Source organism: Cyprinus carpio, chromosome B8 (assembly GCF_018340385.1).
Source record: "Cyprinus carpio isolate SPL01 chromosome B8, ASM1834038v1, whole genome shotgun sequence".
NCBI lineage: Eukaryota > Metazoa > Chordata > Actinopteri > Cypriniformes > Cyprinidae > Cyprinus > Cyprinus carpio.
In genome coordinates this window covers 7,994,263-8,009,262 of record NC_056604.1, presented here as the reverse complement: position 1 = coordinate 8,009,262, position 15,000 = coordinate 7,994,263, and the positions used below count along the sequence as shown (strand labels likewise).

Sequence of the window (15,000 nt, the reverse complement as noted above, 5' to 3'; positions counted from 1 at the left end):
ACAGGTGCTGCCAAAATCATGTTACTGGCAGGCGTCTCATGGTCACATGCTTATTCACCTCTGTGGATGCGCATTCTCAGGAGCCTGGCGCTCACCACAGCAGTTTTAATTATTTTCCTCTCTAATCACCTTGTGGCATTTGGGCCAAGCCAAGCAGGGCAGAGCGAGAGAGAGAAAGGAAAGGGTTATAGGGGATGAGGTACAGTTGGTTGGAGAAATCTCATTAAGAGATTTACCCCTGCCCCTCTTGCCCATGCAGGATGGCAGATTAATTGCATTTGGAGCAGTATTGTGTGGCTGCCCCTCACTGTCATTACAGGGGCAGGGCAGATGAGACTGGCAGCGGACGGGACCTTCATGCCTGAGAGATACAGGAAATAGACAGATTGGCCAACCTAAATGAACTGATTTCTGAGAGTGAATCAGTGCAGTACAGAGTATTTCAATGTTATAGAAATAAATACACTGACACAAAATAAATAATAAATATAATACATATTAAAAATATACATACAGTAGGGGAAAAGGTATGTGACAAACAGATTATTTTCATATTCTGAACAAAATACATCAACACATTAATCTACAAATCTACATCAAATTCAATAAACTACTCCCAGTAAGACAAAAACATTTATAGCAGACTCCACAAATAAGGTACAAAAAATGGCCTGGAATTTAAGATTTTTTAACATTTTATTATATTAGAATTTATAAAATAAATATGAATGAAATTTTTTTTTTAATTTTAATTTGGCCTTAATTTTGTTATTTTCAAAATTAAAGTTAAATATATAAATATTTAACACATGAAATTAACTTCAGACTATGTCACAGTTATGACATATTCATAATCATTATATTTATTGTATTCATGATTGTCCAGACCAGTCGTTTAAAACTAGCTACTTTTCACTTTTGCATCATACATGTAAGTAATACAATAGTTTATCCAACATACCTGAACAAATTCAAAAACTAACTTGTGTTTTAAAAAGTAATGGTAAAACAAAGTGCACAGTTATCATGGAAATTGGCCTATATATGCATGCAGTAAACCTGGCCTTATTTCCATTGTAGTAAATAAGGCTGAATATGTGGGTGTGTGTGGTCTTACAGTGACCAAGTGTGTCTGTGCCATGTGGGCATCATTCGTCTCCCGGGGCAACTAATCAATAAAACGGCTCATTCGTCAGACTGATGCTGGCCTGTGCTCCTAAAGCCCGAGTACACACGCGCACACAAGCGCACGCTTACACCTGATTAATAGCCCACTGATAAACGACATGGCATCAGCGATGCCGCTGAGCATGCTGGGAAGGTCACTGGCTACTATGTCATTCCACACCACTTCATCAACATTTTCTGACTAGTGAGAGATCAAACACAGATTCCAATGCAGATTATAGAGGTGAATCTGTGTAAATCTTCAAATATTAAAAAACCAATATTACAATATAATAAACAACTCTTTAATACACAGCATGAGTCTTTCATGCTCACCAGGCCATGCTAAAGAGATCCTAAAAATGAAAAGTCTGTCCTCTTTTACTCACCAAACATTTCCCCTGGATTTTCATTGTATTTCTGTACATACAATGAAAGTCAGTGGGAACCTGAAACTTTTCTGATTACCAAAATATCATATGCTCCATGAAGAAAGTAAATCAAACAGGTTTGAACAACATTAGGGTGAATAAATGATGACAGAATTTTCATTTTGGGGTGAACTATTCCTTTAACACCATCAATCAGTGACAGGTAGAGCCGACACACAAACACACAACAAACACCTTGTCCAAAAAAGCACCGCCCTCCAAAATAGCCCGATATTCTGAAACTGACACCTCTGCTCCCATCAATCAGATCAGATCAATCTGATTTATCTCTCTCCAAGGCATCCTCACAGAACAACTCATCTATCATGCATTCTTCAGAGGAGAAATATTCCTCATTCTTGACTCCTGCAGAAGCACAGGGTTATGCAACTTATCAGCTGTTGTTTCCCAAGTGAGTTTAAGCTAAAAAAAAAAAAAAAAAAAGAGATGGCCTTGGAGTTACAGGTCGTCTGGTTTAGCAATCGGGCAATGCAGAAGCCATTAAGACTCTCTAATCAAATGCTAACGAGAGGTTTGAATATGCAGGAGGGCTCTCAATCACCGAGCTTGGAAATTGGAAAGCAGCGAAGCAGTCTGCATGGCAGTCTGATTGGGTCACGCCCGAAATGGGCCGCTCAGCGAGCGACAAATGGGAGGAGAGGAGGGGGAACAGGATGTTAATTGCCTCTTTGCTTTTCTGTCCCCAATGAACGACTCACATTCTCCTGGGACACGTCAACTTGGGGAATGAACCCCTGTTGCATTGATACGTCCATATATTTCTTTCATCCATTCATGCCTGGATCCATTTTACATTCTTATCATCGATATAATCATAAAAAGTAATTAAACTCTACCGCTTCCTGAGGCCTCTTCACCCCCTATGCATGCATACTAATACTGTTCATTTAAGAGAGGTAAAACCATGTGAATTCAGCCCTTAATTTGTCTTTTTAAATGGAAGAAGCATTGGGGCGTCTAGTATATGTGAGTTCCATGAGCAAGAAAATGAATTATGCCACACTAATGCAAGAGTGATCACTGGATCAAATAAAAAAACTGAAGCACATTGTAATAAAATCATCATATTCATAAGCAGGACTTGTTACCTTATCTTTTCCTCTTGGTACAGACAGCTAACCGCTGGCCCGCCGAATCCAGTTCGCTTCTCTCCTCCTCTTTGCTCTGATGACTGAAAGAAAGACACAAAGAATTAAGTAACACACAAAGAAGAAACAGGAAACTTTCATAATGAAGCCTAGGGATCCATTTTAAGGTTTTAAAGGAGTAGCTCACTCAAAAATGAATATTTGTTTGAAATATACTCACCCTCAGGCCTTCCAAGATGTAGATGAGTTTGTTTGGAGAAACACTTGCAAGTGATGTAATGCTAAATTTCTCAATGAAGAAACAAACTCATCTGCATCTTGGATGGCCCGAGGGTGAGTACATTTACAGCAGATTTCAAATTTCAAAAACATGTATGGTGCACGTTACTAATCTTGTGCTGGACAGGTTTTGTGTTTTTGACATTGTTATATTCACTTTTCTTCCCTTTTCAGACACAACAGCATTTGGCAACAACAAGAGAGAGTGCACAAAGGACCCTAGGTATTCAAACCCGCTGAGGAATAGATTAATATTGCTTTGCGCAGCCAGCCAGCTCTATCATACAGCAATTTTAATTCAATGACTTAAAAATATTACTGTTTTGAACAGAAAAGTGCTGCATCTGCACTTCAGCTTGAATAGTAGGCTTGTATTAAAATACCGTAAATTTGTGCACTTTTCTTTTGTTCCTCCACAGCAGGTGCACGGAACAACAGGAGGAACAAGCTATTGTCTAACCTCCCTCCCCGGCTCTATATCTCCATCTCGTAATGGAGCTTCCTGCCCTCTTTTAACACACTAACACAATCAGTTCATTCTGTAAGGTGGGGAATTTGTTTATGTGCTTTTGTGCCGGTCTGGATGGCAGTCAGATTGTGTTACCTGCAGCAGTATCAGTGAAAGGGATGTGTCTGTTCTGACATGGGAATTATGGGTAAAAAGCAATAAGGCAGAGAGAAGATAGATATGGAGAGAATACAAAAGCAAAAGAGAAAGGAAGAGAGTAAAGCTAGAGAAAATTAAACATAAAGGAAAGGGTTTGAGTTATACATGACTCAAAATATATTTGGATATTATGTTATTTATAGGTGGAGTTGGTCTGTATAATTGGTTTCTTCCTCTTTTATTAGACAAGAAATTTACTGGAGGAAGAAAACTGTGATAAATTGCAGACACACTGCAGGCCGGTCTTAAACCTGCATCATTCATATAAGCACCATGACTCAATGGAGCTTTGCAATAGCAACATAAAGGTTTGCTTAAACATGATTGCATAATTCCCGAGGAATTATATAATGAACATGAATCTACAGTTCCAAAAGAAAAGGCGCAGAAATGTAGCAGCAACTCTATTTCTGATATGTTTTGAGTATTATTCTCAACATCTTTGAGAATACTACCTATTTGAGAAGAATGCACAACCACAACAACTGCACAATCAGAGACTGCCCTCTTCTGGACATGTTATTCAGTAACATTACAGAACAATGCCAATAGTTTACCAAAAGGCAGATCCACTTAGGATAAGTATAGTGTAATTGTAAAAACATACTAATTAATGTTATGCTAATTTATGTTTAAGTGAAAATTTATCCAAAACAATACAATACAGATCTGTTTTCCATCATTTGGAACTTGTGGACTTGTGAATATCAACACATAGTATGTATGTATGGACAGGTTGATGGCTAATTTCACTGGTACCTGTGACCAGTGACAATAAAGGTTACTACTACTACTACATAGTACCTCAAACTATTTAAGAAAAATCTTGTTTTACATCCCATCTTGCATTAAGTCTAGTCCATACCTTCTGGCTGCCTTCTGGATCTAGAGCATGTACACAGGACACATACTCCTGCATGGCTTGCTCCGCACTCATGTCCCCCAGCTGTTTCCATGCAGACCTGTGAACAGGAAGCACTCTGTTGGATTTTAAAGACTCTAAAGTCTTTACTCCCAAAAAGCTCATATTGTTGGACACAGAGTGAATTAACATTTACATTCATTTACTGAGCAGTCGATTTTATCCAAAGACTTGCAGTTCAGGAAAAGCACAAGCAATTCATCATAAGAGCCAACAATATTCATAGTACTAGTGAAGAACTGACTAGAGTTTTGAAGACATCAGATGTCACCATCAACGATGCAATGTCCAAATCAAAATTCAAGATTTATCAAGAAATGCATGGCTTGTTAAGAGACTTACCATTTTCTCTGACCCTCGAAATCGAAGAAACCAGGTTTTGGTGTATTGCACTTTCCAACTTTGACCTGTCAAAACACACGTTTATTAATATATTTATGGTTTACTTAATAATAACAAATGTTCAAACAACTGTAATAATGTCAAATGTTTTAAACTTGACACAAAATAGATATTTAGTGTTTTTTTTTTTTAGGCAGAGTGGATCTTTATTAAATACTTATAATTAATCTTTTTTTCTTCTTCTTCTTCTTTTATTACACAGACTGTAAAGAGTGACAAAATTTATTGGAGAGAGAAAAAGGTAATAAAACACGTTGCTGGCTGGATATAAACCTGCATCACTCACATAAGCACCACATCTCAACTAATAACTAATATATTTAATGTTTACAATTACTGTCCAATGCCTAAATAGATGTTTTATACTCCAGAGTCCAGAACCAACAGGCATCTTCATAAGTTAGAACTCCATGCACCTAACAAAACCTTACCATGTAATGGTAAACACGATCACTACAGTTACTGTTGGTGCATAATCTGGGCTAACTTTATACACGCCGCCACTATTAAATAAATAAATAAACAAAAGTAAGTAAAATGCCAGACAATCTCCAAGCCTCGTATCGTGTTTGCAGGTGATCTCATATTAATGTATTATGATTTTACAGTATCAACTATGTCAATAACAAGAAGGCTGTGTTTACCTGTTTGAACCTGGCGTACAGATACAGCAGCTGCTCTCTACTCGCTGTCTGCACGAGGTCTCTGACCCGGTCCGCGGCCGCCTCAAATTCATTCTCTAGATCGGCTCCTTCTAATCGAAGCGCTGTATCCCCGGCACCACAATCAAATTTACTTAATCCGAAATCTGAATCCGAATCGGATCCTCCACCGAGCGGCTCTCCGGTGTCAGGCCGGGCTGGATCAGTACCGGAGCCCGTCGCTGAGTCGGGGGAAGAGGACGGAGATCTAGACGCCATTGAAGAGAATTAAGATACCTTATAGGTGTAATCAATAGTATTTTGCCTTAATTATAATAAAAACAGCGCGGACAGTTGACTGTTACAGTACGTTATCCGTAATCCGATTCGGTCGGACTTGTTTTGAGAATTGGTCCGTGAATGGTACGTCACAATAACAGGCACGAGTGCGTCCTGCGACTGCTGCTAACAGTTCCAACTTTTTTTTTATGTCCTACCAGTTTTACAGCAGACGCATGATGTGTGGAATGGAATACTGCTACCATACTAAAACTTTTATATGTATTATCTATTAAATCCATTGATATGATTCCAGTGATTCAATCTCTCACTGTATATTTTACTATATTGTATTACTATATTACACTATTCTATCAAGTATTGGCCATCGTTTCAAAACCTTGAAAGAATTTCAAATTAAACTCAAAAGAGATACAAAAATGTAATTTACATGACATGATTTGCAACAAACCTTATTTGCTCTTTTAACAATTAACAGGGATTTATGCGCATATTTTTACAATAGACAGTGTCCACAAGATGGCACACAAATCACATTTTCCCACTTCCCATTTTATTCCTATTAGCGTGTTATTCCCATTTCTTATTTCCTTTCCATTTTTTCTTATTTCTGACTAAATGCTCAGAGTGATTAAACTTGATTTTTTTTTTTCCTGCACATTTTTGGCTTGGAGTGTAGTAGTAGTCCAAAATATTTTATTTATACTTCCCTGCGTTGCCCAGAAGCTATAAGTGCCACCCTGGTGTTGTTTATAAGTTATATATTTTTTCCATATTCTATCTACATATCATGTCATAAGCAGTAGTAATATTAAAGTTATGTTACAACAACAACAACAACAACAACAACAAAAATAATAAGTAATATCTAACAATAAGTTTTGCATACAGAGCTTCCACAAAAAGCATGTCAGCAGTTGCCAACGCCAGATTCATTTGCAAATCATATAGGATTACTTTTTCAAAGTTTACTGTTAATTGTTTCCTTCCGGCCTGTAAAAGTCATTCTAGACCAGATAGGCTACATACATTTGACGACGCAGTAAAAATAACGAATTAGTAATAAATGGCGTATGTACGATAATATATATTACAAATTATATACAATGTACTTATTACAAAACTATAATAACTTATAATGACTTAATAACAAAAAGTGTCTAAAAAAATAATATGTATTTTTATTTCTAAATATTAAGATAAAAAGCATGATAAGATTAATCACAAGCAGCTATTTCTAAAAGCACCTCAGGGCGCGCTGTGACGCACACACGTCTTTCGCTCAGTGCGCGCTGATGGCGGACAGACGCCCAGAGAGTCCGGAGAGAGAAAGTCACTCCCAGAGACGCTGGAGCGCTGTCAATTTTAGGCACCTGTTTCTTTGGGAAGTAGAAGGAGGTTACTTTTAGCCCCTTTTGTAGCGGGTTTCACTTTAAACGGGGTAATATGTGGGACCGGGGAATACTGGACTGTGATAGACCGGACAGGAATTAGACAACGCATGCGGCTCTGTAACTTAGTGACAGAAATAACAAAAGCCCCAAAAGAAGACGCTTCCCGACCCGAGGATATTATTATAGTCCGTCTGTGGATCTGCTCCGCCAGCATGAAGTTTGCGGAGCACCTGTCTGCCCATATTACTCCAGAATGGAGGAAACAGTATATTCAGTACGAGGTAAGATATTTATATATGAATTTTTCTTGGTGCATGTAGTATGTAGTTGCGTCCAAGAGATTGTGGAGCAACTCGGAGGTACCAGTATGAGCAAAACTTCAGCGGGTTATTTGATTTGAACAGTGAATATTGTGCAAGCTATGAAATATAGTTTAAAGCCTTAAGTTAAATTATCTATAAAACACGTATCAGACCTAAGGTGAAACAATAATGTGTGTGGAAAATAAATTGCTAAATGCTATTTATTTAGTTGGTTATTTTATTATTATTGCAATTTTTCCATTGAAGCCGTGCAATATGATAGCCTACTAATATATTATGCATCATATACATCATTTGTCTATTCATGTTCTTTGATATGTATTAATGAGGGAACCACTGGCAGCTTTTACATCCAGACATTTTTATGTTTAAATGTATTTATTAGTATTTTCCTTTTTTATATTTCAGTTCAGAGTGATTTTATTCTTGTTTTTTGACACTCTCACAATCAGTGCATCTGGAGCATTGTCAGACACCTGCCTGCACATTTGGGACAAAGAAGGAGAAATCACCTTTAAAAATCTATATATTATATTCTGTTTGAATATAACAGAATTGTAAAGTTACATTACGTAAACTCACCTAAATTCTTTCTTGAGTTTTTCTTATTTGGGATTAAGCCAGAAAGGTCATTTGATGTAATTAGTTTGCTCACCCACTTTATGTCTGCGCCAATTAATTTGCTGAGTGTAAGAGTTCAAATAATTTCTGCAGTGAAATCTTTTTCTTTTTACTGTTAAAGGAAATTTTAAAAACGAGGTTTGATACAACATCATATAACATACAATAGTCATGATTTCTGATTCTTCTTATTAAATATATAATATAGCATTAAAACAATATCATGACAGATATTTATATTCATTTCCCACTATATAAGCTAGGTTTAAAATGCACTTCCTTTTCTTCATCTACGAAAGGTTTAACACAGCTGCAGTCCATGGCTTCCAAGGTTTTCAACCACCATTAGTTTTATGAATTATGAACAAAAGAAAGAGCTCTGAGAGATTCATGCTGTAACCATCACTAAATATAACATGCACTACTATCAAGCCTCTGCTTCACTAGAATGTAATTCCACTTAAAATAACGTATAATTTGGAAAAACCTTCTCAGTTAAAATTAATTAAGACATTTAAGAATTACTTGTGCTAAGAAATTATTATTATTACAGGGTTTCTCATACAGTGATTTATTTGTGGCGGCCCGCCACAATATCAACACTGACCGCCACAAATAGATTTCCAAAATGCTTTGACTTCGTTGAATAAATATAAGCACTGCACGTTTCAAAATAAAGACTCTGCATGAGTGTTTTATATAAATGTGTCTTTTTTGAAGGGAACCGATTGTCTTCCGAAAAGTTTAGATGCCATATTCATTTCATCTTTCCTATAATGTCTGATAAATTAGCGTTCATGAGCACAGCGCTGTTTTGATTACAGCTGTTACTGGGGAAACCGCTGTTTCTGCCGCACTTAAAGCACCTCCTGCTGGCAGAGAATGAATTTGCATTTTCATTCAGCCCGTCTGCTGTTTTATATGTATAAATATACATTAAATACATGTATATTTACCCCAGGGGAAGTGCCACCACACATAGAGTGTAAGTCTGTGGAAAACAGAAATTATTATTATTATATATAATAATGTCATGTGTAGGCTTAATTATTTTTTTTTATCTTATGTTGTTTTTATTCACCTCTAAACAGTAGATGGAAAATGTTGGACTGATCATTCAAACTGTTGAATAATGAATGTTTTTAAGAATGATTTTAATCGTATGTTGGTTTATTTATTGTTTCTGTGCTGTGAAATTATTGACTGCACCATTAGACAATAAATCAATGGTATTTGTTGTGTGATGGTGGATGGTCAGAGCTTCAGCATCCGTCTTGGCGCAAAGGAGGAGAAATCCTTTGTCTGGAGCACTGAATCCGTAATCAGACACAGAACCCAGACAAACATGAACTGTTGGAAAAGCTGTAAACAAAACACATTTATCCAAGAAAATTGCAGTGATTGCCTATAAAGAATCATGGTAGTAAATTTTTGTTTTTACAAAATTTGGCAGATCGATTAATATTGGACCATTTAATAGAAAATAGATGCATCTGTTGCAGATATTCTCAGGTGCTTTATATCTGTTGCATCTAAGATTGATTGATTAATCTCAGTCGTCTTTGGGTGGACTTTCATTGTCAAACCTCAGTTACTAGCCTCGTGCCAATTTGCATGTGCGAATGGACTACAGTGAGATTCCAGCTTGATCTGTCAAGGACAAGACAAAGGACTCAAGGAAAATTTTTAATTCATAATGATCAACCTGTCATTTGATACTACCAGGGAATGTTATATGGATATGTGAGCTATATTTACACTGCTTACATGACAGAGATATATGATTAGCAATATCCTTTCCGGCACTGTATAGCCTTATCAGTGAACTGTCTGGATCTATTCTTTACATGCGGTGATAGATTGTGCAGAAGTGGGAGTCTAGGCTTTGATTTTCTCTTGGCAAGATGAAGACGAACATCTTTTTTCAGCTACATTCAACACAATATGATCCATTGAAGCTCTGTCCTATGGAGTTTATCCCAAGGAAAGCAGAATTTATTATTGTTTGGTCATTGAAGTCCCTCTGTGAGCAGTTAAGTCATGATTACTAGATGGACTCGGTCTCTGCTCATCTATTGCTTTGCTGCCTGTGGTTGACAGTGCCATAGAAAGTCAATGGGGAGCAGCCCCACAGGCTCTACACAATAAAACTGAGTCCATAAACTGATTTTAGGAAGCTTAAAAAAAAACTTCTTAAGAAAGCGAGCGGCAAGCTTCCTTAGTCCTTTACTACAAACATTAAACAATGCAACGTGTGTATTGTTTAATACTTTACATAATATTTTAACAACAAATGACCTTGAATATATTATGACACATTGAGTGATTTACATGCTAAGGTGGAAAGAAGATTACAATAAAAAGACTGATTGAGTGATAAATTAATGAGCTAAGGTGGAAAGAAGATTACAATAATAGAAGGGTGAAAGAAGGTTGATGACACATTTAGTCTCCCAGTTGATAAATTGACAGACTGATTGAGTGATAAATTAATGAGGTCTCACACTCCGGCATGTGCATTTTAAGTAGATTTATTATCTTTTTTTATAAGGCTGACTAAAAAGGGAGAAAGTGAACTCGAGGAATATGGTGCGTTTATGGAGGCATTAAACCATTCATCTGAACACCAGAGGAACATAATTATGATTGTCAATTGTACAATCATAATATATATTTAGCAGTATCATGTTATAGTTGAAATAACTTCATCAGGAGATTCATCTAATGTCAATACTGATTATTTTAATGTGCTCGCTCATTTGTGCTTGATTATAGAAAAGCAATACCACTCTCCACCAGAGAAAATATGAGTTGTGTAGGATGGTGAAGTATATTTAACATGTTAACTTTTGTGTGAATGGTAAGGTGTTGTGTGGGTGGTGGCTAGGGTGTTGATATGCATTTCCTAAGTGTTCTAAAAGTAGCTAGTTGTTAGGGTTTTCTGGGAGGTTGCTACTCTGGTGATTCTGTCCAGTTGCTAAAGTGTTCTTAGTGGTTTTCTGTGTGGTTGCTATGTTGTTCTTGGCAGTTTCTTAGGTGTTGCTGTGCAGTTGCTAAATATTCTGAGAGGTCCTTAGTGTTTTGCTATGTGGTTGCTACTCTGTTCTAAGGAGTTGCTATAAGGCATTGCTTTTGCAGTGTGCAAAATGAGAAGAGTCAACCAAGTATTCATGATCCCTAATCAGTGCTTGGGTCCTTCCTTTTTTGGGGTGGGCGATACACCCAAAATCTTATATCACAATATGAGTAATTATATTTCATGGTAACAATATCGCAATATAGTTATTTTTGCTTTAATAAACATCGTCTTTAAATAAGCATATGACCAAAATCTTATTTCACGATAGGAGTAATTTTATTTCGCTGTAACAATATATTTCACAATATAGTTATTTTTGCTTTAAATAAGGTATTTATTACAAATTTTTGATACCATTTAAATTTTATAATTCTTGTCACCAATGTCAATATCACAAATGTAAGTAAACTGAAGACTCACTGAAGACAACTGTCTGAGATTAATTAAGAATAAGAAACTAGTTACAAGCAAAAGAACAAAAAAAGTAAAACAAATAAATAAGAAATGCTACATACACTAAACAAATGTATAAAAACACTGCATATTCTTCACTGTGTAAATTAAATATATTATTCTTACTAAAGTTACAAAAGAGATTTAGTCGAGAGCAGTGACAGATTTTCTCTTTTGTTGTTTGATTAACATGAATGACACACAGGAGGAATATTAGACTGCTGACACTTTAAAGGGATACTCCATCCCAAAATGAAAAGTTTGTCATTAATCACTTACCCCCATGTCTTTCCAAACCCGTAAAAGCCTTGTTCGTCTTCGGAACACATTTTAAGATATTTTGGATGAAAACCGGGAGGCTTGTGACTGTCCCATAAATTACACTGTCAAGGTCCAGAAAAGTATGAAAGACATTGTCAGAATAGTCCATCTGCCATCAGTGGTTCAATCTAAAAAATTTTTGAAGCGACGTGAATACTTTTTGCACATGAAGAAAACAAAAATTATGACTTTATTCAAACATTTGTCTCCTCTGTGTCTCTCCGCATCATTGTAGCACCATTTTGGAGAACATCCACTGAACACAAGCAGTGTACGCTCTTCTGTGTCAGATTAATGACAAAATTTTCATTTTGGGGTGGAGTAACCCTTGAAGACCTAAATTACTTTGTTTATGATGATACTTGAAAAGACAAAATTGTGTGCATTTAACCATTTAAGGCCTATAAAGCTTAAAAAAATAAATCTGTTCAATACTCCCGCATCCTAAGAGCACCATCTTCATGTGCGCATGCCTCTTAGACAAAACCGAAATGAGTTATCTTTTGCTGCTGTTGTATTTCAATGCTTAAAATCACTTGTTTTTAAACCAAAATGCTTTAAAACGCTTGCAAAACGATAAGTTTTGTGCCCATGTAGCACAGCAACATCACATGAGCATGTGACCACGATAGAAACAACAGTCCAAAATCTCTACCAGTTAAAAATTTTCTACTGGTTAATTGTGTTTACCAGCGTATCACTCACCCCTTCTTCCATTAATGTACATCTGTAAGATTAATTTCACCTGATTTATTGTCCTCTGGTGGAAAATATTAGTCCAATTTGAGGTAAAATTCATGTGTGTAGCACAACAGTACAAGTCAGGTTTTAAGGGGCAATTTTTTTAATCTAAAGGGTTTATAGGAATAAATCACTAAAACTAACGATGAAACCCTGAGCGATAGTTCTAGTGATACTTGCTTTACCAAATCCATAATATAGCTTGTTTTGAGCATGCCTACAGTATATTTCTTCAAAGCAGCAGGTCTGCTTACTGGCTGGGATGTATGGTATGGATCTTGCTGGCTGACTTCACAGACCTGCTGTTCACACATGCACTGACACACACTTACACACACAAACACATATACACACAGGGTCTTGCGCTCCCTCTCCCACTGGGATGACATCTGCTGTCAGGCTCGCTGGACGCAAAGATCTGCCCAAACCTCACATAGACGCATGCACACATATTTCTGGAGGATGGGCAGATGTATAGTGCAAATGTGTCCTGGTTACAGTCTTTGGTTGTATAACTTGAAGACTCTATAGAGCACATCTATCCTTTGTGTCATCAGCACCATTGCCATGGCAATGTCGCCATTTTGACGATTCTCTTATTTCATTGGTTGACACACCGGCCAGGCTTTGACCTTGAGTGTGAGATCTGTTTATAGTGAAAAGAAGTGTTCACAGCATCTGTACAGCCCCATGTTAATTGGCTTTGGTTGGTGTTTAGCTTGACTGAAGGATGTCTGCTTAGTAAATAAATGTTTTTGATTGTGATTTGTCTTTTGTTGTGTCCAGATATACATTTCAATCTATGCTATATATTGACTGAGCACTTCCCTGCACTGACAGCAGCTTGTGTAGTAAATTGCCAGATTATGTTTCATCCCCTGTGTGCTAAATGTTTACGTTGACTACTTCCGATAGATCTTATTTTTTTATATAAAGGAGTCTGTAATCTTCCACTGTAGAAGTGTGTTTTGTCAGGTAAATAAAAATGTGCTTGATAGACTAAATTAACTTGTATTTATGCAAAATATATTTCATTCATTTAAACATATTAAATTATATTTAATTGTCCTTAATATTGCAATTTCACTTTTATAGCAAACATTTTGAGATATTTTAAGCATGCTTATCAAAGTTTTAAGATGCTTTTACATTTTTTTATAATGATGCATTATCTTTAAAGCCTCCCTGAGTTTAAAAAAAGTCAGTTTTGTTCTCGAATGAATAAAACTACACCAATTACTGAGATTAACCTTGCTCTCATAAAATCAAATGCATTCAAATTACTGAGACAGCCCTATAGAAGAATCTATCAGAGACCTTAGGGAATAAAGTTACATGTTTTCACAGCCAGAAGTATCTGGAAACAGACTATGCATAATTGTCCAATGTTTTTCATTATCTGCAAGGTTAATGACATGCTAAGAGAAGTAGGTAACCATATTCCCAAAGAACTGAAATTCATAATTTCACACAGAGTTTAATATTGATGTTAAAAGAAACAACATGCCCTTTTAACATGCTAGAGCAATGTTTGAAGTAACCTCAATTAGCCTACATATCCAGCCAAGTCAACTTTCTTTGCCATGCCTTAATAGGCTATGTAAGACTTCTGTACATCATTGCTCTATTGACCTGCACCATAAGACTGTGATCTCATCATTACCGTATCTATTTATTTTGACACAGGCTTTCAAGGAGATGCTCTATGCCGCCCAGGACCAGGCCCCATCCATAGAAGGTAAGGAAACTCCCTTCTGAACACGTAACCGACCCAACCCTTTTTCCATGCTGTACTCATTTCCACCACCCTAGAATGAACTCCTACTATAAATAGAAGAAATTTCAGCACTGCCGCATCTCTCGCAAGACAGTGGGGCAGCTCGGCATAGCTATAATTAATACAGGACGTCTGATGTCTGCCGAGGCGTGAGGGTGACAGGGTGCGGCGGGGAAATAGTTTATCTGAGGCACGGTCGCAAAGAAGTAAACAGAGTTCTAGGGTTTCAAGTCACTGAGTTTCAAAGTGATGCAGCGTTGATGTTGTTCTAGTACTTTTAAATGAGTCTGTTACCTCTGATTTACTATATGTTGGATGTTTCAAGGGGAACATTTGGTTGGAGACGTCAGTGATAAAGTTTTATGTCTTGGTT

At 36.7% G+C, this 15,000-nt stretch overlaps 2 protein-coding genes across 2 annotated transcripts in view; one reads left to right on the top strand and one right to left on the bottom strand.

Moving 5' to 3' along the window:
• Positions 1-6,080, bottom strand: part of acbd6 (acyl-CoA binding domain containing 6) — a 28,905-nt gene extending 22,825 nt beyond the window's left edge. The window contains 4 exon segments of the mRNA XM_019112878.2: positions 2,708-2,790; positions 4,519-4,615; positions 4,918-4,982; positions 5,622-6,080. Of these exon segments, the coding sequence (XP_018968423.2) occupies positions 2,708-2,790; positions 4,519-4,615; positions 4,918-4,982; positions 5,622-5,897 (521 nt within the window). The 5' untranslated portion in view covers positions 5,898-6,080.
• A 1,108-nt stretch (positions 6,081-7,188) lies between these two features.
• LOC109059278 (xenotropic and polytropic retrovirus receptor 1 homolog) overlaps positions 7,189-15,000 on the top strand; it is a 73,400-nt gene continuing 65,588 nt past the window's right edge. The window contains 2 exon segments of the mRNA XM_042729491.1: positions 7,189-7,593; positions 14,537-14,588. Of these exon segments, the coding sequence (XP_042585425.1) occupies positions 7,420-7,593; positions 14,537-14,588 (226 nt within the window). The 5' untranslated portion in view covers positions 7,189-7,419.